Source organism: Periophthalmus magnuspinnatus, chromosome 11 (genome assembly GCF_009829125.3).
Source record: "Periophthalmus magnuspinnatus isolate fPerMag1 chromosome 11, fPerMag1.2.pri, whole genome shotgun sequence".
NCBI lineage: Eukaryota > Metazoa > Chordata > Actinopteri > Gobiiformes > Gobiidae > Periophthalmus > Periophthalmus magnuspinnatus.
This window is the reverse complement of record NC_047136.2, coordinates 4,061,750-4,088,836: the sequence shown is the minus strand read 5'-3', so window position 1 is coordinate 4,088,836 and position 27,087 is coordinate 4,061,750. Positions and strand designations below refer to the sequence as shown.

The following is a 27,087-nucleotide window of genomic DNA, read 5'->3' as shown; positions in this document are numbered from 1 at the left end:
AGGGGTACACAAACCGGTAAAAAGGGGGAACAACGAGATTCAAACAGTGCTTTGTGTGACTGTGTGTACCAGGCGGGCTCGTTTCAAGCGCTCCAACAGCGTGACAGCGAGCGTGCAGGCCGACCTGGACCCCGAGGGCTTCCCGGGGCTCAGCATCGCCGTGCCAACGCAGGATAAAAGTCTCCAGTTCGGCTGCTCCTTCCAAAGGCACTCATCTGAGCCCGAGTCATCCAGCCAGTTCACCGAATGCCACCGTACTGTGCACACGCAGGGTCAGTGGGCCTACAGGGAGGTGAGTCCACAGCACAAGACTTTATCTCTGTGTCACTGGGACCGGCAGTATGTGGGTTCACTGACTCCCTCGTAATATATTCTCTCCTGTTCAGGTGGTATTACATGTGAGGCAAGGTTTATTTGTACAGCACAATTGGTACACAAAGTGATTCAGAGTGCTTTACAGAATAAGAGAGACATTAAAATCACAATACAACAAATCAAAACATAAATAATCATAAGATTAAAAGAGAAAATTGCAGAATAAAAACCTTTCAATCATATTCACAGATAAATAGAACCGTCTGGAGTCTGGATTTAAACATTGTCAAAATAGAGGCCTGTCTCACATCTTCAGGAGGAATGTTCCAGGTTTTAGTCCTAGTTTAGTCCTAGTTTAGTCCTGGTTTAGTCCTAGTTTAGTCCTGGTTTAGTCCATGTTTAGTCCATGTTTAGTCCATGTTTAGTCCATGTTTAGCCCCGGTTTAGTCCCGGTTTAGTCCTGGTTTATTTCTGGTTTAGTCCATGTTTAGTCCTGATTTAGTTCTGGTTAGTCCTGATTTTTAGTCCCAGTTTAGTCCTGGTTTAGTCCTGGTTTTTAGTCCCTGTTTAGTCCCGGTTTATTCCTGGTTTAGTCCCAGTTTAGTCCCAGTTTAGTCCATGTTTAGTCATGGTTTAGTCCATTTTTATTCCCGGTTTATTTCTGGTTTAGTCCCGGTTTATTTCTGGTTTAGTCCTGGTTTCGTCCTGGTTTAGTCCCGGTTTATTTCTGGTTTAGTCCCGGTTTTGCCGTTGTCTTACAGTGAGGGGACGTTACAATCGTCTAATGCACTGGACACAAACACATGGATAAGTCTCTGTAAGTCTGGTTTTGACAGTATAACTTTGACTTTTGCAATATTTTTAGATGGTAAAAAGCTGCAGATTTTATTGATTTGATGTGGTTGTTAAAGTTCAAGTCTGAGTCCATTATTCCCCTGAGATTTCTAGCCTGATTTGAAGGTTTTAGAGAGAGAGAGACTGGAGGTTTGAATAATCTCATATCAGTTTTGTTAAAAAAATATATTCAAACTGTCAGCACAAACCCCCCTATTGAAGTATTAGCTTTGTGGTTCATTTGATCGGAGTGATTTTCGTGAATATTACCTATAGATCTTAAAACCCTGGGAATAATTCAACTTGTAAACATTTATTAAGCTCCCTGTGTTTCTGAGAACTGATGGAAACATAAAACATTGGCAGGATTTGTGAAAGGAACATGTGGGAATCAAAACAAAGAGACTAACATGATGATTTTGAGTTATATGGAAATACATTTAAATGAACAGCTTCGTAAAGGCATAACACTATATTGTTAACGGCACAAAAGAGTTAATTTAGCATAACGAAGGATTTTAAAATGACCCTCATAGTGATTCTGAATGATGGTCGTCTCTAAAAACCAGGTCAGATTGTGCAGTTAAATATTAATATTGAGTTAAAAGTTAGTCTCAGTGGTATTAAAGCAGACGTTATACACTGCCCGGCCAAAAGAAAAGTCACCACCTGGATTTAACTAAGCAAATATGTCCTCTCCTCCTGCAGTTGGTCCGGTCTAGGTTCAGCAGAATGAGGTCAGCTGACACCTGAATATACTGAATGACCAGGTTATTCCATCAATGGATTTGTTCTTCCCTGATGACACGGGGCATATTCCAAGATGACAATGCCAGGATTCATCGGGCTCAAATTGTGACAGAGTGGATCAGGAGCATGAGACGTCATTTTCACACATGGATCGTCCACCACAGAGTCCAGACCTTAACCCCATTGAGAATCTTTGGGATGTGCTGGAGAAGCTTTGTGCAGCGTCAGACTCGACCATCATCAATGCAACATCTGGGTGAAAAATTAACGCAACACTGGATGGAAATAAATCTTGTGACGTTGCAGAAGCGAAATCGAAACAATGCAACAGCGAATGTGTGACGTAATCAAAGCTAAATGCGGAACAACCAAATATTAGAGTGTGTGACCTTTTTTTTTTGGTGGCGATTTATTTTGTGGGCCAGGCAGTGTATTTCTGTTCACATATATATGCCAGTGTACAAACGACGCTGTGGAAAACATGGACACCCTAAGAAGCAAACTATTTGATGGCTTGGCAGGTAGTTATGTTTTAGTTACAGGTAGCAATATTCATCTAAAACAGCTTAATTAAAGAAAAAGATCCTCTGACTTCCACGTTAGAAAACTGTGGTGCCCAATAGGAGCTGATGTCACTGTTAACTTCATCACATGCATGTCAGCGCCCCCTACTATGACTATGCGACGCTGCTGAATCCTACGCATATCATTAATATGTGCTGATATGTATGTACAGTTTATCATGGGGGTTACGTTCTAAAAATAACCCACAATAGACGAAATCCGTGAAGTATCAGCTTTATTTTTTACAATTATTCCATATGTTTTTGTCTGTAAAACCCCTCACCACACACTTTATACACTTTTCTCACACAGGCGTTAACATTTTCTCACATTTCTCTCTCGTTTAAACTCTCTCAAAGTTCAAACCTTCGTAGGCGTCTTTGTCGGTGCAGAACGTTTCATCATTGTGGGTTTTGTCGGGGAGAAAACAAATTGCAAACGTACAGCTCTTCAGAGTCACACTGCGATCCAACGTTTATGTAAATTTGTCTGAACACATTCTGTACTGTACAGGAGACACGGCACGGAGGAGACTGATGGACAATGGTCTACAGTCCAACAGCCAATCAGGACGCAGGACACAATGGTCTACAGTCCAACAGCCAATCAGGACGCACGACACAATGCACAATGCTGTAAAAAAAAAACATGCAAAATTGCGCAAAATAAATAAAAATGTGCAAAACAGCGAGACCGCGAAAGGTGAACCGCGATGTAGTGATGGACAACTGTATATCGAGGACAAAGTGCGTATGTCACAGTGGGCGTGGATCAGTGGCGATTAAAGATTAGTCAAACATGAGTCACTCCAAATACAACTTCAGAGGGTAAACGAGAAGGAAACAACTATAACATGATTAAAAGCTCTGAAAAGTCCATTCTGCTTTAAACAATGAGTCACTTACAGATAAAACAATTGCGGTAACAAAGTCATAAAGTGAATGTAATAGAGTAAGTGTAACTACGTTTGATCTGTCTCTTATTTGTTGACCCAGGACTTCATCCAAAGCGGCTACACCACCGAGGCCTGTCCCACCAACAGCAGACCTCACCAGCACCCGCACCTGCCTCCTCGCTCACACTCTCCCCTCCCCATCACATCTGAGCGGGCCTGGGTGGGGACCCCGTCTCTGGAGGGGCCCCGGAGCCTGCCAGACTCGGGCCGCGCCTCCCCCTGCATGAGGGACGGAGAGTTCTTCCTACGTCTGCTGCAGACGGAGGTGGAGAGGATGGAGACCTGGTGTTCTAACATGGAGAGAGAGGCAGAGGAGAACGAACTGCCTGAAGAGGGTGAGTGACACGGGACCAGGGTTAGTCTGCAGACAGAATGATAGTTTAGCATTAGTTTTAGATTTACAGTTTTAGTTAAAGGCGCACTATGTAACTTTCTTGGTGGAGGGTGTGCCACCTATTACTCTATGAAGAAAAAGCCAAAAGTAAAATCTGTAAAAACTGGGCATAAGTTTGTAGGAGTGAAGACGTTTCGCTGCTCATCCAAGTCACTTCTTCAGTTCTGGTCAGATTACTGCTGGATCACTCTGAAAATGTACTTCATGTTCCACAGTATGGCATTAAACTTGTCTTGCCTTTAAAAAACATGCCTTGTTACTGTTATCGGGCTTGCATCTACACAGATCAGACCTGTACCGTGGCCAAGTGTCACCTTCTTGTCTCCATGAAGACAGCTAAGTCTATGGCCATACTGTGGAACATTCCAGGCCACGCGGTGACATCTCCATGGAGACAAGTAGGTGGCAGGTGGTGACGTAGCTTAAGATGCAGCTGAATCTTTTTACTTTTAAAGGTCATTCTGTTTTGTTACCGGAGGCTCACTTTTGTACGGTTTCAGTTTAGTTTTTGATCTACAAAAACATCAGTACTTTTTGAAGTTTTCCTCATCACGTTTTTAAATGAACTTCTCAACTTTAGACTGAATATATTAGTCAACAGAATTATCTCTGGATTAGACTGTAAACTCACAGCTCTCTGCTAAGACTTTTTTCTGTGTCACGTTTTCGTAGCTCTGGAGCTGATTCGCAACGCTATTGGCAGCACCCAGATGCTCATGAATCAGAAAGTGCAGCAGTTCTTCCGACTGTGCCAACAGAGTGTGGTATGTTTGAACACAAATGCTGACAGTAAACACGGCGTACTTTCCACCACTACTTGCTACCTGATGGCAAAAATATGTCCTCTTGTTACCGAGGCGATGTGGGATGGCAGGGCTGCGGGATCGTAAAACCATTGGGGCTGTCATCACGCTTAAACGAAGTGTCGTGTGCAAAAAACAACACCCCGGTAGCTGTTATCGGCGAACAGTTTCTGTTTGGACCGGCTCTGTGAAGACATCAAATCCAGGTTTATTTAGCGAGTATCCCCCGCTGTAAACACATCCAGCAAATCATTATTGACCTATTACACAGCGTTATGGGTTATGCTCACCGTGCTAACCTTTCCAGCAGAATGAGTAATATAATAATTTGAGCCATGTTGACGATCTCCCTGGGACTTGCGCTCGTCAGAAAAACAGATCAAGAAGCTTCTAACCCGACTGTTGACCGTATAAATCATTTGTCAAATACCGTATTAGACCACAAACTGTACAAAGAAGTGAGTGTGACGTCGCCCACAGCGTTAAGCTCCAGTCGAATGAAGCTCATCGAGGCTAACAGTTATAGCAGCTAATTTTGAGCCGCGTTCCATCATTTTATATCCGACCGTGAGTATCATAGCAACCAAAGAGCCAATCCGGAGCGAGGCTGTTGAAGGTAACGCCTCTTAGCAACGCTGTCAATCAAACCTGTTGCTAATGCTAACAGGAGTGACCTCGGGGAAAGAAAGCGACTGATTTGTCTGTTCATATCTTTATTTATATCTTTATTTAATGACACAATAGTGAAAACAAAAATCCCAGGATCATTTTTGAGCGGGTTAATACGAACATTTTAAGACCAAAATGACGAGTTGGACAGCAGCAGGTACAGAGAGCGATGATCATTTTTCAATAGAAAGTGAATTGGAGCCAGAGTCGATGGAGCAGCTAGCAGGTTAGCTACGTCCATTTATATATACAGTCTAGGGATGAGGCAGTTCCCACACGACGAGACACGAGAATGAGACAAGACGGGATTTGGACATCGTTTCAAATACATACGTCGTGTCCGGTTCACAATTATGGGGTCACTTTTTAAAATGTGTCTTATTTCATATTTTTGCTGTCATTGTAGCACTGTTTTTAGAGGTGTGACTTAACCCTTTGTGTCCAATCCAAATGTAAACACATAAAGAATGTCGTAACATAATTTTCCACACGTGAACACGATCGTGGCAGTTTTATTTTACTAGATCTCCAGCTGCGAAATCTCGTCCATTCCTACTTATTTCTGCACTTAGTCCCACCTCAAAACATCAAATCTCAAAACAAAATTGGTCAGATTGGATTAATAATGCTAGAACTTGTTGTTGGCTTTCTTCAGTCTTGTTTTGTCACTTTCCACCCTTGTTCCTCCGTTCGCTCCAGGACCACTCGGCATACCCCCAGCCCACCTCTCAGGACCTGGCCAGCTTCTGGGACCTGCTCCAGATCAACATCGAGGACATCAGGGTGAAGTTCCAGGACCTACAGAGGCTGAAGGACTCGGGCTGGAGGCTTCCACCTGAAAAGAAGGTGAGATCTCCGGCCACCTCCCGCACCGCCCTGGCCCCCCTCCAGAGGGCGCCCCGAGCTAAGATGGCCGTGTGCAAGAGGGTGGCACAGATGGCGCTGCTCCCCCCCAGGCCTCTGCGGGCGCTCAGCAGACAGGATGCAAACACGAACTGAGGCAGAAGGCTCTCGAGCTAGTTTGGATAAAGTGTCAACAGAATGTCTATAACTGTATAAAGATGGAAACTGTTAAACGCCGTCTGCAGCCGCCAAACCAAAGACTGAAAAATGAGCTCCAGGTTTAGCCTTTCGTGAGCAGTGCTGGGAAGATACTTTGAAAATGGATTGTAAAAGCTGGTTATCGTTAAGATTTTGCCAATACGATACATATCTCGATACAGAGACCACGATGCATATCCCGATGAAGTACTTTTTTGTCCTGCTTTTGTTTTTTTGATACAATACAACACGAAATATTTCAAATTGATTTAATTCGATTCAGTGAAAAATAAAACCTTTCGTGACCCTTAATGATCAGCCCCATTTTCACAAAAAATAAACATTAATGGAGCTTTTATCTTCCGTTTACTGAAGGTGAATGAACATAAACACGTGCAAAAGTTTCGTGTATTTTGCCAACTAGAAGCACACATCAAGACATTTCATTGGTCAATATGATTCATCCACAGTTTATACGAGCTCCACGTTTACATTTACACAGAGACATGCAGTTTAACGGCTCTGAAGCATCACAACATGTCGACTAGAACAACTGTGATACTAAAAGTGTTTGTTAAACCATTAACTGTGCAAAGATAATATGAAATACACCGGTTTTAATCATCAAAACAGTGAAGCAAATGTCAAATGTTCTGCATAAACAAGTTTCTTTCTTCTAAACAAGTCACACAATAGAGCTGTGACGGAATAATTTGGTAAAATAAACAAAAAAAAATCGATGCAGCAGCTCATGATATCGATGCCGTATCATTAAATTAAATGTTATGATATAGGGATATTTTTGCACACTTCTACTTACAGCTCACTGAAATCTTGCATTAAGATGTATTTTGTAGTTTTCCAAGTTTTCAGTCAGAGGTGGAATGTAATGAAGTAAAAGCAGTAAAGTACTGTACTTAAGTAAATGTTTTAGGTATCTTTACTTAAGTATGCTTTACAGTGGATACTTTTTACTTCACTCCATTTGAGAGCAGTATCTGTACTTTCTACTCCACTACATTTTTGAACCGGACTGAAAAGTAAAAGTGAAAGTATTTTTTATTATTGTTTCAGACCTGCTGAAAAGTCTGAGGGTTTTACACATTTGTAATTTCAGCAAACAAAAATATACAAAAAGCTAGAAAAAACATTTATTCACCTGGACATTTGAAGCTTTATAAGACTCAAAATATGCCTGAAATACTTTTACTTTTTACTCTTATAGTACATTTTTAAACAAGTGCTTTAATACTTTTACTTAAGTAGATTTTTCATGTGATATTTTTACTTTCACTTGCATATTTTTTGCTCCAGTATCTGTACTTAAGTAACAAAATGGAATACTTCTTCCACCACTGCCAGCCCGTTTACTGTATCCTGAATATTTAGAATACTTTCACTTTCACTTTCACTTTCACACTTTGATCATGTAAAAACACAACATGAGATTCATTTAACTTTGTTTATTGCACCATTTGTTATTTTTTTTATCACTAATGAAAGAGGGAAAAATCTCACATGTTTTCAGTAACTTCCCAACACTGTTTACGAGTTCGGCTCTAACAGTAAAACATCGTCTGCGCTAATTCACCACAGACGCCGTCAAACACGCCTTTCCTCACCAAACGTTTTGTATTTATCCAGTCTTGAGACCGGTGCAAAGGTGCAAACTTTTTAACTTGTGTAAAATATTTGTAATAATTTAAAATGAACTAAACTAAACTAACTGCATTTGTGTGTTTTTCTCTTCATTTGTGCACCATCGTTCTTCCCCGTCTCATGTCGCCCAATGTGTTGCGTAAATGTCATCGTTTTTTGTTTTTTTTTCCCCCGTTCTTCCCTTATTCTCTTTCTCCGTCGTCTCTCCTTGCCTTGGTTGCTCTTTTGTTCAATAAATCCCTTTCATGTGATCACCGCCACGGATCCAGGAGGACAAGAAGCCTCCTCCTCCCTTACCAAAGAAGCCAGCAGGGGGCGTGAGTGGCAGCTTGCGGGCGGACAGCGTTGGCGATGGCGGCGGCGGCGGCGGTGGTGGTGTCGGAGGGGGGTCCGGCGGTCTGGTGGTGCCTCGCGTGGGAGGACACACTCTGCCCATGAGGGAGAAGTCTCTGGAGCTGGGGGATCGCAGTCGGACTGAGGCCCGTAGGAGGCTGCTGCAGACCAAGCGCACGCCGTCCTTCAGGCAGAACTCGGCCACGGAGAGCGCCAGCGACAGCATCGAGATCTACATCCCCGAGGCCCAGACGCGACTTTGAACGCACCGCCAGTACTAAACAACAGAAGTTAGGCGCCAACACTGCAAAAAAGGAATATCTATCTATCTAGTTAAGTTAGTCAGTTTCACATTACGCTGTTTTCTGATCTATGTTGTAATATTCTTTTCTCGTCAAAAACAAACCTGGACTTCTTCTCTGAAACAGAAAACACTCTGTTCCACCTTGTGATGTCATGTGGTGATCAAAGACAGATAGTTATATATAAATGGACATCGCTAACCTGCTAGCCGCCACGTTGCAAACAGAAACAGAAAGTGAGCATGAGCGCGTTTCCGGCTTCAATTCACTTTCTATTAAAAAAAACTGTGGTCCCTCTCTTAAAATGTTCGTACTAACCCGCGCTACATGATCGTGGGGTTTGTATGTCCGTGTTTGTGTCCGTAAATCAAGATACGAACATTAATAACAGACAAATCAGGCGCCTTCTTTCCCCGACGTCGCTCCCGTTAGCGTTAGCAACAGGTTTGATTGCTAACTGCCCGCTCCCCGCTAAACCAGTGATGTGAGCGGGAACAGCCTCGGTCCGGATTGGCTCTTTGGTTGCTATGATACTCGCGGTCGGAATTCCAAATACGTAGCTCCAAATTCGCCGCTATGACTGCTAGCCTCGATTAGCTTCATTTTCACGCTCTTTTTACTTTTTGGTGGTGATACAGGAAGTGCTCAGCTATGTTTTTAAACTCCATAAACTCCAAACTTAAACTCACTAGAATTTGGATGATTTCAGCTCTGGAATTGCCAATCTACTACTAAACAAAAGATATAAGCGAACTGTTAACTTGAAAACTACCACTTCATGACATCACAAGGTGGAACAGAGCATTTTGAGCTTTGGAGATGTTACAGACTAATAATAAAGTGTGACTCAAACAACACAACTCCAGGTCTGTTTCTGAGGAGGCTTTAAAACATGACTTAAATCTCACAAAAATCAGTTTTGCGTAATGTCGGACCTTTAATGATGCGCTATGTAAATGTTCAAATGGAGTGTTCACCGCCTGCTTGTCTTTATGGAGCTGTTATCTCCTGGAATGTTCCACAGTATAGCTTTTCAAGTTATTTTGCATTATTCAATTACCGTGTTTTTGTTTTTTTTATTCGTACACATTGAAAAACATGAGTTCGTTCTGTCAGGGAAGTCGCCTCTCCACAAACCCGACCTGTATCCTCACTTGTCGGCGTAACGTCCTTGTCTAAGATGGAGGTAGATAAGCTGAATGCCGTACTGTGGAACATTCCAGGTAAAACAATAACATCTCTACAGATACAAGAAGTTTGAGAACCCTCCACTAGAAAAGTTACATATTGCGCCGTTTAAAATCACTTCAAAATGTTTTATTATTTTAAGTAGTTAATTTAATTAGTTTATCAAAATATATTTATACCAGTGAGGTCTTGAAGTATGTGAAAGAGCCTTGGTTAATAAACACAAATATTATTGTTCTGGAGGTATCATAGACTGTATAAAGAAGTGGACTAAGTTATATTTGGAATTCTGACCGCGAGTATCATAGCAACCAAAGAGCCAATCCGGAGCGAGATTGTTTTCTGTTGCTAACGCGGCGCCTGATTTGACTCTTATTAATCTTCATTTCTTGATTCACAGACATAATAGTGAAATAAAAACCTCAGGATGATGTAGAGCAGGTTAATACAAACATTTAAGACCAAAATGACGAGTCTGAATTGGAGCCAGACGCACGCCCATGATCACTTCCTGTTCAGAACGCGGCGGCTAGCAGGATAGCTACGTCCATTTATATATACAGTCTATGTACGTTATAGAGAAATACCTTTTTTGCAGTGTCTTTAATCTCTGCAGGTGACAACAATGAGCCAATCCCTTTCACGTTTTGCCTCTCACCTCATATACTTCTATGCACTGTTGGCTGGTGTTGAAATGTTATATTTTATAGCGTGAGGTTGAGGTGGAGGTCGGCGATCGCTTTTTTTTAGGATAAATATGAGTTGAGTTTCAAATGTAGCTTACATTATAATGAGCCCGTTTGAACCCGAGCGCCAAAACGAGGCTCAACTTTGGCAGATTTTCTTGTTTAAAGTGTAAACATGGTGTGAAGAAGCAGTAATGGCTTCTCCCTCCTTGAGCACAACTTCCTGGGATTGTGTTTTGAGATCTATTTAAACAGATTTATACAGGTGTACCATATATATAAGCCTACATTGTCGGTTGTGTGTATATATAGCAAATATATAAAGTAGAGCATAGGAGCAGAAGTATGTGACTTGAGACGCAATGCAGTTCTATTGTTTCGTGTCCAAAGAGGCAACAATAATAATGGCAGCCATTTTAGTATTTTGAAATCTTGTTAAAAGAGGTGTAGCCAGAGTTTTTCTTCAATCATCTTGCTGACGAAACCACCCGAGTCGTTCACTTTTGTATAACAGTAGTCAGCGTTGTAGTAGCATGCCTCTGCGTGCACCTAGCACTACTCCATCACTGAAAATAAAGGGCTTAAAAGGCACAAACCTCTAGGTAAAAGATGACCACACCTCCCTGTATCAATCCCATTTTAATTAACTTGATATTGTTTCATGATCCCACTACAGACATTTGCGTTTGGATGAATTTGTGACACTCCCCAAAGAACAGTGAGGAGGCTGGTCCCAGGAGTCCGCGGGGCCGTCTCCTGTCGTCCCCGTCCCACACTCTGCGGCGGGGCGAGTGGGAATGTGCCAGTGCTGTTTGTACATAGTGTGCACACTCTTGTTTGCCAAAAGCTTCTCAGTGTAGCATCACAGCCTTGACAGCTCGAGAGCCTCACATACAAACCCCAGCCCTTTGGTTTTTATGTAGTCTTTTAGAAGTTTCAATGTTCCAGGGTGGGGAATAGATTACAGTGACTTTTCAGGACATAACCGAAGATGCCCCCATTTCACTGTGATACTTTTGTGCCACCTAGTGGTCATTTAAGGACCCGGACCGACTGGAGTGGCTCCAAAAAGGGTCCTTTCCACCTCAGGCAGGAGTGTACAGCCTGCTAAACAGCCATGAGAGAAGATGATATTAACGACACCCATTAACATCGTTTAACTCAATACTTTTGTATTATGTGTTTGTAGAATTATATAGAGAAAGGAGAGAATGCCTTTGTTATACTGATTTATTAGCATCCCTTTTTTTGTCACTTTAAAATGTGCTTTAAAAATAGCTTTGGGAAAATCTATAGCCAATTTATAGCAATGAAGAAATGTTAGTGTCCAGTGAACGACTGCAGACTGTGGACTGTGAGCAGAGAAGCCGACGTCAGAGCGAGATCGTTTCATTTGTGAATCCTTAAAAATGAGACGATGTCTGTTTATTATGAATGAAACCCTCAAGAAACGTAAGAATAGAAGTGATCCTGGTGTTACTCTGCAGGACGCCGTCGATGGTACTGTCACGGGCTCACAGTGTGTGCAGCTTTACACTGGTGGCATGGCTCAGTGTGACGCCTAAAAATCGGTCACAATCGTTTTGTTCTTTTCATGTCGATGAGCCGTTGTTTTGGTGTTTCATTTTATTTCCTCCTTTCATCACTTAATTGTATTTTTCAACGACAAACTGTGTAGCATGATTTTCCAAGCTTTTGAGAGGGAGGTATTTCTAACTGAAGTATTCTTGTGAACATATTATAGGACTGTGTGTACATGTGTGCGTACATGTGTGTGTGCAATGAGGCGTGGCAACGAAAATAGTCCAAAATTAGCCATTTTTAAGAGATTAAGGAGGAACTGTTAAAGCATGACTCTTTTGTTTTTCTAAGATTTGAAACGTGTTGGGAAATGGGATATTTTAATGGCAGATGTATATTTTATAACATAATTTTTAGATTAGTACAGTATATGTACAAAAAGCATATATCAAATGTGAAATATTACCATAGACTCTAATAGCCTTGTGTAATTCTACAGCTGTGTGGCATATCTTCAAAACAGTGACTACTAGATTTCTTTTAGGTTTTTGATGCATTGGGTCACAGGGTACTTTTGGCAAAAGAGTAGAGTTTGCCAAGTATGTTTCTCCCTAGGCCTACTACGACACTGTCTGGTTCTGTAACTATAACCTCTCCTATCCTTCTTTAGAACCAACTACATGTGCCTAACCAGCCGGAGGTTTCAGTTTACACTATAGAAAGAAATGTAAATATGACAAATGATATGAAAATATTGTTAATGAGTAATGTTTCTATTGTAACTGACATAACCATAGCAGTTTCCTTCACTCCCATGTGCAATACTCAAACTGGCAGACAATATCGTTGCATGTTTTATGGCGATCTCCTTCGAAATTTTGCATTAATAAAGGAAAATTTTTGTATTTTTTGTGGAATTGAAGAAAAAAAAATCTGAAATTTTACAAATATTCTACAGAGTCTTTGTATCCACCGACGACTTTAGACCTTCAAAACCGGGATGTGGACGTCACCTCGGCCCGTTCGTTCGAAGCGATGGGGCGGGGGAGGGGGTTGCCAGGCAGCCTCGTCATAATTCAGCGTAATTTCCCCTCCTGACATCTCACTGGCGGTTTCCCTTAACAAGAAAAGCACAAAGACCTGCTGTTGTACTGTTACTCCACTGTGAAGGACTCTAGACTTCTTCTTCTTCTTCTTCATCACCGCCGCCATTTTGAATCAGAACAATGCTTTTTTTTTTTTGGCCGTTATTGACCGGAAACACCAATCGGAAGACGCCAGAACCATCTCGCGATTTTCGTTTGCTAGTAACGTCGAAGTAAACGGGCCCGCAGAGTGACACTTCTTCTGCGTACCTCACTTTTCTAGCAGTAGTGAGTCCAGCTCCTGTTATAGATCGGCCTCTGTCCTCAGGGGATCGTGCAACGCCACTCCAACCAAACCTGGACAAGTGACAGCCTTCCACTAGAGGGCGCCCTCGCATTCGATCAAGCACAGATCTTATATATCGTAGCCATTTTTTTTGGGTGGGGGGAGAAGCGGTCAATCAAGATACGGATCTAAGGTGCAACTGTTACATTCACGTATCTACAAACTGAACTACAACGATGTGTTTATTAAAAAACAGTAAACTGATAAGTATTTGATTTGATTTGCATAAACGATCTTGGCGTGTATTGTTTTTTTTTTTAAGTTCAGACGCTCGAAAAAGTCTCAATGTGTGGACTTACGTAGGCCAAAAATGATCATATTGTTAAGTTAATGTACAAATGTGAAACGCGTAGAGTTATATACATTCAGTACACAAATATGGAGGCAAATGTGGAGTGAAAAAGCGAAAGGTTGTAGGAGTAAAGACGTCTGGCTGACCACACCCAAAGTCATAATCAAAATGTAATTGATAATCTTTAATCACACATGGGTTTAGTGGGATTTGGCCAAATTTGAAGTGTTTGTGATGAAAACTGTGCGAGAAAATGTCCTGAATGTGAGGGTGTGCACTTTTGTCGTCCCCGGGTTTGATCCAATATGGCCGACTTCCTGTACATTTCGCGGCTTGGATGTGCAGCCAGACGTCTTTACTCCTACAACTTTCCGTATTGAAGGATGACACAGACTTGCATTTTAAGTAACCGTGAGCTATTTTCATCATAAATAATAACACAAGTCGGAAACGTCTCACCGTGTGCACTGAATCTATATAAAATTAGTTTCACGATCAGCCAAATGTCCACCGGAGCTGTTGTTGCAGACCTCTTATCAGATTACAAAAGCAGAACCCTTTCACTATTAAAACTTGTAGAAATGGAAGTTCAGTCTCGTGTTTTTTTACACTGAGCCTGGTTAAAACCTGTGTATTACAAACAACTGATTACTGTGTAATTACAACAGCCCCTGCCACCGCCATGTTTACAACTGTGTAAATATCTGGACACTGCTCTTCTCACTAATACATATTGTTATTACTCTACTTATTATTATGGTTAAAGTAATTATTGCCATCACTCTGGCTTTAACAGTGTTGCCGTGGTTCTGGTTTTGAAGGGACAGTTGCGTGGGTTTCACATTGCTGCTATAAAAAATGGATTAAAGGTTATTCGGGGAAACTCTGGAAGCGTTGGATCGGTGATGGACAGTCTAAAACGAGGAAGGCTGCAGACGTGAACGTTCAAACTCATGAGCCGTGTGCGTGTGTGTGTGTGTGTGTGTGCGTGCGAGCGGAACACACTCTCCTCTGTGGTATTCTTAAATGTAGCAGCTCCTCGCCTCCGCGCCCTCTCACTTAACACCTTGATTTTAGACGGGTTTGATACAGCTTCAGCGCAGCCTCTTTTTGAGTTTTATACATGTTTAACTCAGTGCCAAGACACATACTGTACGCAACGTGTTCATTAGTCGTAGAGCTGAGTGGAGCACATAGCAATAGCGACGCCATAGACCTGAACACGTGCGACTCCACAGTGGACACGCGGAGCAGGGATCCACCATGATGTGTGTTGAGTGTTGACATGAAAAACTCTGAAGCAGTGAAGCATCCATCTGTTTGTTGTGCTCATTTTGTACATAGAAATGACTCCTTGTATGATTTCTTGTATGATTTCTTGACCTGGATGTGTTGCTAAAGCCCAGAGAGATGGCACACTGTGATGTGGTTTACCCTAACACAGAATGTAACACTGTCAATGTTTTCTAATGGTTAATATTATTATTACTATTATAATGATTATTATAAAGCTATTTTAGCGAGTTAATGAGATGGTCTGTGTGTTTTGTTTATCCCGTGCTAGGTAATGTCGCGGTAACACATAACTGACATTATTGTGACCGGCCTGTCCCGTTCAGAAATAAAACCATCTCTGTTTAGATTAGATAATCATCTTTAATCAGCAGAGATGGTTCCACAATTATCCAGACTTCACACTGTTATATACAACTGTAATTGTAAGAAACCACTGAAAATCTATTACTTTCACTTTCAATTTATTTCTGTTAAAATGATATAAAAATAATTCATAAGAAAAATATTCCATCCAAGTCGAGAGGTGCAAGTTTCTGTCAGAATTCTTACCAAGCCTCTTCATCACAAAATAGTAATAATCAGTGTAATAAAGTGTTACAGTATTCTTAAACATTTAGTCCCTTAAATCAAAAAGTGCAATGTTTCTTTAAGATTGTAAACCTGAGTTTATACCATAGACTGTATAAAGAAGTGGACTGAGGGAGTGTGACGTCACAGCGTTCAGCTCCAGAGGCTAGAGACGTCATAGCGGCCAATATGGAGCCGTGAGTTATTTGGAATTCCGGCGAGTATCGTAGCAACCAAAGAGCCAATCTCAAGTGTAGTTCCCGAAGGTAAGGCCCTTTTCAATCAAACCTGTTGCTAACGCTAGCTGGAGCAACCTCTGGGAAAGACAGCACCTGATTTGTCTGTTATTAATGTTCATTTACAGACAAAATAGTGAAATAAAAATACTAGGACCTAGACCAAAATAACGAGTCTGACAGCAGCAGTTACAGCGAGCCGCCATAGTTTTCTAATGTAAAGTGAATTGGAGCCAGAGTCGATGGAGCCGGAAGCGTGACCATTATCACTTTCTATATGGAACACAGCGGCTAGCGGGTTAGCTCTGTCCATTTATATACAGTCTATGGTTTGTGCAGTCAAACATCTACTGAACACCTTCTAGTTTGAGAGTCCACGCCTGTCCCGGAGTGTCTGGGAGCTCAGGCAGGAGCACAGTGAGCCCAGCGCTCGGGAGCAAAGGAGACCAGGACAGAGGTTTGGAGTTCCCCAGCAGAGTCACCTGGACAAGAGAGAGATGTGGAATACACTGGTTTATATATCATTTATTATGTTCTATTAACTGGTCGTTTACCTTGGTGTCTGTTGAAGTTTTGGGAGCCAACAGCTGCACAATAGACTTAGGAGGCTTGACTGTCACCACTGCATACACACTGGAATCTTTAGATGTAAACCTTAAAAAGAAGATGCATTTTAGGCTATTATTTTTAGGACTGTTTTTTATTAGCCTGGTGATTTAACTGAAAGTAAATTAGGACGATTTAGGCCAATATTGTATTCTTACCAGATTGGTAGAGTAGAATTCTCATACTGGACCCTCCAGGGTTTTGAAGCATAAATAGCTTCTCCGTTGGTTTGTAGCCAGGCTCCGACGCCCCTGAGCCTCTCCTCAAACACAACCGGGATGGTCCCGTCTGCAGTGGGACCTACGTTCAGCAGGTAGTTTCCACCCAGAGCCACGGTCTGAACCAGGTCCTGCAGTAAGATAACCACCGTAATGTAAGCACTGTATGAGTATTCAATATTTGAATCATTTTAGTTAAATGAAACCACAAGGAAATCACAAGTTTATTTTTCTATTGTATTGTTGAACACGGACCTTTATGATGGTGGGTAAGTCCATGAGCTCATTGAGCCTCATGTTTCTTCTATAACCCCATGAGCGCGTGTCCACAGAGGTGCACTTCTCCCACTTGTGTTTGGGCAGCTGGCCCGGAGTGTATTTATCCTCACAGTTATAGTAACCTCCATGTTTACAGGCACAGCCCGCTCCCCATCTGTCATTGGTCACCACTGTGTCCTAAAACAAGACAATATTAATATAAGAACACCCCGCATTATAAACAGCTCATACTGTGTGTGAGCTCATACTTTGACTGGACTGTCGTTGTAGAGCCAAGCCAAAAAAGCAGTGGAATTCCAGTATGTGTCCGGAGCCTCCCAGTCCCCATCAGACCAGATCACCTCAGGTTTGTACCTGTAGAAGAAAGAAAATTACACTGCAGAACACATTTATAAAATGTATTTGTAATAAGAGTGTCTAACAAACCTCACAACCATGTTGTACATCTCTGGGAGCAGCTTCTTTACAACATACTCCTGAGTCTTGAAGCCATTTTTCTTGTCAATCAGATAGAGTGGGTTGAACCACTCATACAGGGAGTTGTACAGTCCATAGTGAAGGGACCTAAAACAACATTTTACTGTTACTGTTACAATGAACAGAGCAGGTGTAAAGTCCAGGATTCTTACCGGTTTCGGACGGCCTCCCCCAGGTCCCCCACCAGGTCCTTGTGAGGCCCAGTGTCCACAGAGTTCCAGTTCCAGGAGAAGGGGGAGCCCCAGGTAGTGAAGCCTTCGTGGTGTTTGGAGGTCAGAACCACGTACCTGTCCAACCAGGACACATCATGTGACTTCACTTGATCAAACAGGAAGTAAAGTGCTGTACAAACAGACATATGCACTCACTTTGCACCTGATGCCTTGAATATATCGGCCCACTGACCAGGGTCAAAGAACTGCGCGTGAAACTGAGGCGCAAACTCCGGGTAGCTGAAGCCCGGGGGGTAGTTCTGCTTCATGAAGCTCACACAGTTTGGATCTGGAGGCTGCTGTCCCTGCCAGTGCCACCAGAACCACTCACTCCCAAACCCAGGCACACTGAACACTCCCCAGTGCACGAAGATGCCCAGTTTGGCCTCATCAAACCAGGAGGGCAGAGGTCTGGAGTCTAAACTGCTCCAGTCAGCGGAATATCGAGCCTCAACCACAACACTGCAGACAAACACGAGCCCTGCTGCCAAAAACATCCTGTGCACGTGGATTTCCTCTTCTGTGCAGTTACATTCGCCTTAAAATGTTAAAACAGACGCGATTTAGCTACATTAAGACAATATTCGGCTTATCCAGACATTTAACGTGATCACGAGTTCAGACTTCATTCACTTCCCTTTCCTATTACGTCATCAAGTCACGTGTCATCACAACAGTCACGTGATTACTGCGCATGCGCCGTTAAAATATTAAAATTAAAAATAATAAACATAAAATTTAAAGTAACATTAAAAATAAAATTAAAAATGCAAAGTAAAATTAAAAATACAAATCATATAAAAAGTTCAAAGTAAAATAAAAAAAAATAATTAGAAATAAATAGTAGTTAAGTTAATGACATTGGCTTAAACTGAAAGAAATAATGTTTTAGTCATTATGGACCAAGAGATTTACTTATTTAGCGCTATTTTGACCATGCTACAAAGGAGAAATTTGATTAATTTGCTAATAAATGAATATACATCACACATAGGCATTTAATAAATAGGCATGTATTCATTTACAGTGGCAAACCGGGGTAAAAATCAATAACTTATGGCAAGTATAAGGTAAACACAGGTTACAAATTCCACATGAACAAAGGAAATAGTCGCAATCGTCCTACACACATCACACTAGGGCCTGAACACAAAATATAAAAAAATCAAAATTGAAAAAATCAAGCAAAAAATAACAAAAAAACAATAACATACACACACATAACAGGGATAGAAAATTAGAGTTTAATGAGCAAACTCCAAAAACAAATATTGAAAAACAGCTCAGTAGCGCCACCTCTAAAACAGATTTTCAAGGCAGCACTGGGAGCTCGGACGGGAAAAATGTCAAATGTACACAGATGAAACTTAGCATAAAAAAATAGAACATGCCTGGATGTAAAAAAAAAATGATATTATGACTCACACCTTTTATGTGATACTGAACAAAAAAAGCCAACAAAAAACATGCCCCATCTGCAACTGTATTTGCATAGCCACGCCTTAAGAAACGTCCATGGGAAAGTAAAAAACTGTTTATTGTAATCCAATGAAAATTTGTTACATGCATTGTTTGTATGATCCTAAGCAAAAAAGTCTACAAGGACCACACCTTTCCCATTCACATCCTCTGCATCAGCGCCACCTTCAGGGTTGTTTCAGTATTTGTGCTGCGTATATAATATATTGGCAGTGTTAAAGTAAAATATTATCCCCATGAATAGTTCCTTCTGTCAGCATGTGGTCCAAATCTTCACCAGATACAACCTCGAACAAATGTGTCACGTCCCATTAACGACGCACAGCCCAACACTGTGGCCAACACGAATAGTTTTATATTGAATCATTCATTTTCATATCTAGATCCAGATCAGCCTCATTTCACAATTTGCCAGTGACTAAAAAATATCTAACACATTTATCTTGCTTCAAATTCTACATTCCAGACCCAAATAAATGCACATTTGATCACAGTACCAGTTTCTCTTTTATTTACAAATGCTTAGATGACTTTCCTGATGTCTAAGTTATGACGTTTACAATTCTAAATAAACATAGAACTAAACTAGTTGTTGTTCTCTGGTGTTACGCATGTTTAGGGCCTCCCTCGGGTCGGAGCGCCTTATCATCCTCTCCCTCAGAGCTTGATCATTTCAGACGACACTCCCCTTCACGGACAAATCTGAGCGTTAAGGTTTGGGGAAAGGCCTCAACTCTGATGTGAAGGTGGCCATTCTGAATCAAAATGGAAATCTCCAAAAATCTAGCTCTCAAACTTTAACAAACTTGTCCTATGTTTTTTATCCAACAGACTTCAAACTGAGGCAGCAACATCAGGACATATCAGGGATCAAAAGAATTAACTTAAGTCTCTCTTAAAAACTGGAGACAACAGCGGTTTACAGTTTCAGTGTAGTTAGCTCCTCCCTTCAGACAGATATAAGGCAGTGTCCAGCAGTAATCTGACCAGAACTGAAGAAGCGGCTTAGATGAGCAGCAAAACGTCTTCACTCCTACAACGATTTGTCCAGTTGAGATTTAAACTTCATCTTTTGCTATAAGTCTCAGGTATAAAACTGTCAAATCTGGATTAACCCAATGTACTGTCTGTGTATTTTTATAATGAGATGTGACTAAACGACTCTCTAGCGTTTCCTGCAAATTTAACATAGAACAGAAACATTTATCTACAACGTCAAACCGGATTATTGAGCCTGTGCCTTTTATCACTACTTGCAGTTTTAATAGATTTTTTTTTTACATTACACGGGGCCAACGTCTGAACAGACCCCTGCAAGCTGCCTGTCCACAAGGTCCTCCACTCGGCCCACCTCCACCTCCTCCACATCATCCATAAAACTTGACCAGTCGGCGCCCCCGTCTGGCCGCTCCCCCGCCTCTGCGTGGCTGACGGGATGCCCAGAGTCTTCATTTGTGGTGGTGACGCAGTTACAGCTGTCACAGAGCCCATATCGCTTCAGACCTGAAGTCACAGCCGATCCAGTGAATGTCCTCCTACAGCTTTTGCAAGGTACGGGCCAGCAGTCTTTGTGAACCTGCCAGTAGAGAGAAAAAAAAAAGTTACAAAAACAAAACATAAAATGGGTGCAATTCATCATATTCTGTTCTCACATCACACATGAAAAATATAAAAATGTTAGAGCAAAGTAGGGATGTGGAGATTATTTATTAAATATAACTGTAACAACTGAACAAATATTAATCACAACAATTAAAAAAATCTAAAAAGGTAATTTCAATTCAATCCAAACTCCAAAATGTAAACCCAAATGCAAAGAGGTTGGCTGTTTATGTCGCATTAATCCAAAGCTGGTCACAAAGAAGAACGATAATGTAGATGATGTGAAAGTGATCTCAAGATGTGACAGTGTGTGTGTCAGTAATCATGAAAAATTTAAACTTAAATTCTGACTGACTCTATTTTTTACAATAATACTGACACTAAAATCTGACATCCCTATATTTTTATTGCCTTCCCTAGAGCCAAGACTATAAAACATATAGACATTGTAACATGTATCATAACCCGAGTTCTTACAGTGAACGCGTGATTTCGCAGATGCTCTTGTCTTGTGAACCTTTTACCACACAATGGACATGGAAACGGACGCTCCCCTGTATGACTGCGGATATGCCTCTTCAAAATCCCCTTTTGTTTGGACGTGTAGGGGCAGAACGGGCACTTGTGGAGTTTCACCTGCACTACCAAGCTATCACCTGCAGGGGGCGAGAGACATAAAAAGGCTGAGTGACTTATTCTGCTGTTACTCTGCCCTCTTTTTTAATGTTAATTTCATGATGATCATTTATGTTTTGATTTGCTGTATTGTGATTTTAATGTCTTTCTTATTCTGTAAAGCACTTTGAATGAATTTGCGTACCAACTGTGCAATTCAAATAAACTTGCCTTGCCGTGGCTTAATCACTAAATATTAGCTTTGGCTTAAGTGTTACAAGCATAAAAAATGAATAAACATGTGGACAAATCTCCAATACTGTAATTTTTTGTATAGTGGTGTGCTCCAAGTCTTCATTTGCCAATAAATATGAAAAAATATATTTTAAAAATTTAAATAAAACAGCTATTTCTGATTAAAGAGAGTTAAAATGTCAAAGTCTAATATAAAATAATGTATTATGTCTGACCACCCAAAGCAGGTTGGCATAAAGTTAAAAACACAAGTACAGTGATAACTAGTTTTAGATTTTACCTGTGTCCTCTCCCAGCCAGTCACTGTGAGTCTCCATCATGGTCGATCCCACAAAACTCAACCCATCGTCCATTCTGCTGCTCCCCGCGCCCCCGTCCAGTCCCGGGGCAAAACGTGGACTATCCCTCTCTACAATGGGGACAGGGCCTTCACCTCGAGCCAGCATCTCTATCAAGTGACGAGCGCTGAACGTAGGACTGTACGGAGACCGCTCACCAGGGGGCGATGACGGGAGGAGTCTGTTGTTATGAAGACTGTGATGAGGCTGGGCAGTGTATGTGGATATAATTTTAGGGTCAGGTGACTCTATAAGCACTGGTTCATCGGGGTCATATTCTATCTTAGGGTTTACAAGCTCCGGGGTCATAGCAGAGGAAGAGGAGGATGAGAGGTTAGTTTGATCTGTATTTTCTTTGTGTCCTTCTTCTCGAAAATCTTCTTGAATATGGAAGTTACTGTCCACTTCTCGGCTGGACCCTGCAGGGCTGTTGTGCGATAAAGCCGGGAGAGTTTTAGCAGATGTTCCACTCTGAGCTGCCCCATGGTCAGCGTCGTCCTCCTCCATTTGGGACGCACTAGTCATTGTGCCAGTGGAGTTCGTCACCGTCTGAGAATCTGCTTTATCTTTTGACTGCCGCTCCGCTGTGGCATTTCTTTCCCTCTCCTTGTTGCATATTTCCAAAGAGGAGTTGATATACACTTTACAGAAGTTCACCAGGTCTGTCATCTGCAGGTAACTGGCTGCAGACATCACCTCGATGACATTGTTCCGGTGTAGGTCTAAGCGACCAGAGTACATAAAGTCCAGGATAATTGAAAAAGCATCTGCCGTGACTATATCCAGTGAGGCTGTGCAGTGGCGCTGACCGCTGTCCTGTAAACAAACAAAAACTGAATATTTCCTTGCACCAGAACTACTAAGATCATCAGAAGGATGAAGTACTTATGCAAAAGTGCAGATACAGAGGTAAAAAGTTGCTCAAGTAAAAGTATCACATGAAAAAAATCTAATTAAGTAAAAGTATTTAAGTACCTGTTTAAAAATGTTCTTAAAAGTAAAAAGTAAAAGTATTTCACACAAGTGTTGTTAATTTGTTAAAGTGTCAATGTAGAGATATTGATTAAAATGACATATTTCAGTCACAGTAACAATACAAATACAAATAATTTCCAAATTTTATCTTATGAATTTTGTGTATTTATTTTTGTTTTGCTCAAAGCCGAAGCTTAAACTCGAAAACTTTAGTCAGGATGTTTCCACGAACATGGTAAAAATAACCCCTCAAATCACATGAAAAATACTTTTACTTTTCAGTCATGTTCAAAATGTGGTGGAGTAGAAAGTACAGATACTGCTCTCAAATGTAGAGAAGTAAAAAGTACCCATTGTAAAATGTACATAAGTAAAGTATAGATACCTAAAAATCTACTTAAGTACAGTACTTTTACTTTGTTCCCTTCCACCTCTGTGAAATGCGTATTTCAGTAATAATAAATATATCTGTGTAATGTCCCTCAGTCGTCCAGGTCTGATCCATAGTAAAAGCCGAAGTTAAATCTGTCAACGTTGTAGGAGTGAAGAAGTTTGGCTGCTCATCCAAGTCGCTTCTTCAGTTCTGAAGAAGTGGCTTGGACGAGCAGCCAAACATCCTCACTCCAACGTTTTCTCCAGTTGACAGATTGAACTTAAGCTTTTACAAGAATAAATATAACAAAAACATTGCAAGTTCTTTAAGATTAGTCATTACAAAAAGCATAACATGGTTTAAATTAAGCTTGTGTCCAATCTAGACAAATTAAAGGAGAGAAACATATGTATTCCAGTTGATAGAAACGCATTTAACAAATTTGCTGTAGTCACCCCATAAAAACAACACTGTAAGAAGAAGAAAACCCTGGATGAACAGCCCTGTATCACCTGTATGTAGTGCACCAGAAGAGCTCGGAAGTATCCACTGCCTGCAAACAGCACATTGCGATGAGCTTTGAACACACGACCCTCCACCAGGATACTGCAGTCACAGAAAAAATCCCGTTTGCGTTGTTCGTTCAGGTCAGCCACAAGTTTGGGGAGGTAACAGGGGACTTCCATATCCACCATCCTCCAGTGTCTCTGCAAACAACAAAGAAGAGTCAACTTTACACCGGGTTATGTGGCCGTAAGAGTGGGTTTTAAGCTTGAATCTTACACAGTCTTTAAAAAGAACTTGAACAACAGTGTCTCAGAGTTGTGGATGTCAAAGTAGGTCCATTGTTAGCCTCTTTAAGCTAAAACAAAACAGTATCCGACGCACACGCACTCGGACCGGTCTAAACTCGATTTTCCGCTCAAAACCTTGATTTAAATCGCATCTATTCTCAAACTACATCTACGTTAGTTTTGCTACGTGCTTAAATCTGTATTAATATTGTGAAAGTATATGTTTTAAAGGCTAAATCTCCTCTTTCATATCCACATCACACATCCAGCTCAGCTTTGTTGGCTCTAATAACGGACACTTCCGGTTTTTGTGGGCGGGTTTTCCTCGTGTTTCCGGTGCGCGGGGAGGCTCAGTGCAGTGCTGCCCTCTGCTGGCCGCTGCTACAGACAACAGACAGTGGTCACGGGGAGAATAATCAACAAATGTGAGAAATTTGAGGTCCGATTTGATTAAAAACAAGACCACACGTGTAGATTAAATGTTCTTAAGTATTTTGAGTGGGTTTACTTTATCATAAGCGACAATAAAAATATATAAATTGGCTAAACTTTCTTTTGTTTACATATTTAGTCATATGTTGTGGAACTGATGCTGCTTTTCTTTGAATTCTTGTGTCGTATTATTACATGGGGTTAGGCATTATAACTATTTTTTTCTTTACTTCAGCCTAAACCCTTTCGGTCATGATAGAGATGTTATGTAGAACCTTATACAAGTTGAATAATGTTTGATTTGAATGTAATGACTGAATAAATAAATATCTATCTAAATGATCTGTGTAATCCTCAGTCGTCCAGGTCTGATCCAGCATAAAAGCCAAAAGTAAAATCTGTCAACCGGACAAAAAAATTGTAGGAGTGAACACGTTTCGCTGCTCATCTTCAGTTCTCCAACGCCAACTTAACTCCATCATCAGACCCAAAGCAAACAAAGGAAACAAAGAGAACACAGCACCAACGCAAACAGGAAACAAAGAGAACAGTGGAGCTAGCCAGTAGGCCCATTAAGTTGTTAGCTCCTCCTTCAGACAGATATAAGGCAGTGTCCAGCAGTAATCTGACCAGAACTGAAGGAGCGGCTTGGACGAGCAGCCAAACGTCTTCACTTCTACAACTTTTGGTCCAGCTGACAGATTTAACTTTAGCTTTTACGAATTTGGTTAAACGTTAATGCAGTGTTTGTGGGCTTAAGCTACTCAGTTAGCAGATAGGTTTACTGTGTAACTTTTCTTTCACCACCTGCATATTCTGTTTCAGTTCCTCAGGATGGCCTTATCTATCTGTCTATCCTACCTTTATTCAGTTAGGCTGCAAGTGTTTTTATTGGCAAAGAAAAAAACAACAACAACCAGATATTCTTTCGATTGCCTCTCCACAGATCTGACTTGTAACTTGACCTGTAGTCTCCCCTCATTTACAGTGCGGTGGGTAAGTGAAGTACTGTATTGTGGAACATGGCAAATGATGACAGATGATGGACCCTCAGCCAGAAAAGTTACATAACGCACCTTTAAATCACCTGTTTTAGGACTGTTCCCATTGATAGATTGAGGTTATCAGGTGGATGCAGTGAAGCGGTCGCTGTATCGGTCCGTTTTGGTAAAGAAGGAGCTGAGCCCAAAGGCAAAGTTCTTGATTTACCGGACAATCTACGTTTTTACCCTCACCTGTGGTCATGAGCTCTGGGTAATGACCGAAAGGACAAGATCGCGGATACAAGCGGCTGAAATGGGTTTCCTCCGCAGGGTGTCTGGACGCTCCCTTCGAGATACGGTGAGGAGCTCGGTCACACGGAAGGAGCTCGGAGTAGAGGCGTTGCTTCTCCCCATCGAGAGGAGCAGTTGAGGTGGCTCGGGCATCTGTTCCGGATGCCTCCTGGACGCCTCCTTAAGGAATTGTTCTGGGTATGTCCCACCGGAAGAAGGCCCAAGGACAGGCTGGAGGGACTATGTCTCTCGGCTGGCCTGGGAACGCCTTGGGGTCCCACCGGAGGAGCTGGAGGACGTGTCTGGGGTGGTGGAAGTCTGGGAGTCCCTGCTTAGACTGCTGCCCCTGCGACCCGGCTCCGGATAAGCGGAAGAAAATGGATGGATGGGACTGTTGATCCAAAAAAACACATCACATAAACATGATTCAGTAATAAATTCTGTCTTCTGGTTGTTGTTAAACAGAGGAAGGAGCCCGAACCTCAGTCTACGCTCAACACGGTCATGAGGTTTGGGACTAAAGAAATCTCAAATCCACGTGATACAAAGACGTTTGGGTGGTGGTTGCTCCAGTGCCAACCCTGCCAAAAGTGCGTCTTTGAGTGTCCAAAAACTATAAATCAGATGCATTATTATTGCTATTAAAACTAATGATTCTCTTTTGCAGTATTTCCTACATTCTTGCGTTGCGTTTGCTCCCATTTTCATATATTAATTAAAAGCATGTGCGAGGTCCCGTTATGACTAATGATGCCAATGATGAAAATAATAATGCGATGGGGAAAGAATATTGGCTTCTTTTCATTCCATCTCCACCAGGCTTCAACCACAGGCGGCTCGCTCTGCCCACAAGCTCCGCTCATGAGCCCTTGTTTATTTGGGTTTGATTTTTGAAGTGAAAATAGTTCTCTTTTTATTTTCAGACATGGCATGAGTAAACAAGCCGTTTCTTTAGATTCTGCGCCGCGCCCTCGCAGCGCTCGCCGCCGGAGCATCTTATTTGTGTCAGATATTTTCCCATGGCACAAGAGCAGAATACAAAGACTTGGTGGTGGCCAGAAGAAACCACTCGGTAGGCGTACGTGGGTCTGTGCGCCGGCTCTCTTTTGAAAATGACATTTACAACACCCCATAAAAGAGTATTCACGCATGCAGGCACTAATTATAAAACCATATAAAAGAGGCGTGTTTTTTTAACCGGACCTGACACGAGAACAAACGACTGACCTGCGTTTTGTTCACGGCTAAACGACCTCTGCGCTTTTTTTCGATGTAAAAAAAACCTCCAGCGTAAAACAAAGTCGAATTTAACGTATTATTTT

At 41.6% G+C, this 27,087-nt stretch overlaps 3 protein-coding genes across 3 annotated transcripts in view; 1 reads left to right on the top strand and 2 right to left on the bottom strand.

The window, feature by feature from the left end:
* dlgap3 (discs, large (Drosophila) homolog-associated protein 3) overlaps positions 1-8,580 on the top strand; it is a 90,339-nt gene extending 81,759 nt beyond the window's left edge. Inside the window, exons 8-12 of the mRNA XM_033975604.2 lie at positions 73-292; positions 3,459-3,753; positions 4,485-4,576; positions 5,984-6,130; positions 8,254-8,580. Of these exons, the coding sequence (XP_033831495.1) occupies positions 73-292; positions 3,459-3,753; positions 4,485-4,576; positions 5,984-6,130; positions 8,254-8,580 (1,081 nt within the window). The remainder of the gene's footprint in view (positions 1-72; positions 293-3,458; positions 3,754-4,484; positions 4,577-5,983; positions 6,131-8,253) is intronic.
* A 6,897-nt stretch (positions 8,581-15,477) lies between these two features.
* Positions 15,478-18,277, bottom strand: LOC117378442 (tissue alpha-L-fucosidase-like). Its single transcript, XM_033975039.2, has 8 exons — positions 17,785-18,277; positions 17,569-17,703; positions 17,366-17,503; positions 17,188-17,293; positions 16,916-17,116; positions 16,601-16,791; positions 16,391-16,490; positions 15,478-16,318 (listed from the first exon to the last, which is right to left on the bottom strand). The coding sequence occupies exons 1-8, from the start codon at positions 18,123-18,125 to the stop codon at positions 16,184-16,186; spliced, it is 1,347 nt and encodes a 448-aa protein (XP_033830930.1). The 5' UTR covers positions 18,126-18,277; the 3' UTR covers positions 15,478-16,183.
* A 2,109-nt stretch (positions 18,278-20,386) lies between these two features.
* Positions 20,387-24,190, bottom strand: zbtb8b (zinc finger and BTB domain containing 8B). Its single transcript, XM_055225384.1, has 5 exons — positions 24,051-24,190; positions 23,778-23,972; positions 21,860-22,733; positions 21,187-21,365; positions 20,387-20,683 (listed from the first exon to the last, which is right to left on the bottom strand). Exons 2-5 carry the CDS (start codon positions 23,958-23,960, stop codon positions 20,390-20,392), a joined length of 1,530 nt encoding a protein of 509 aa, XP_055081359.1. The 5' UTR covers positions 23,961-23,972; positions 24,051-24,190; the 3' UTR covers positions 20,387-20,389.
* Between the last annotated feature and the right edge of the window lie 2,897 nt (positions 24,191-27,087).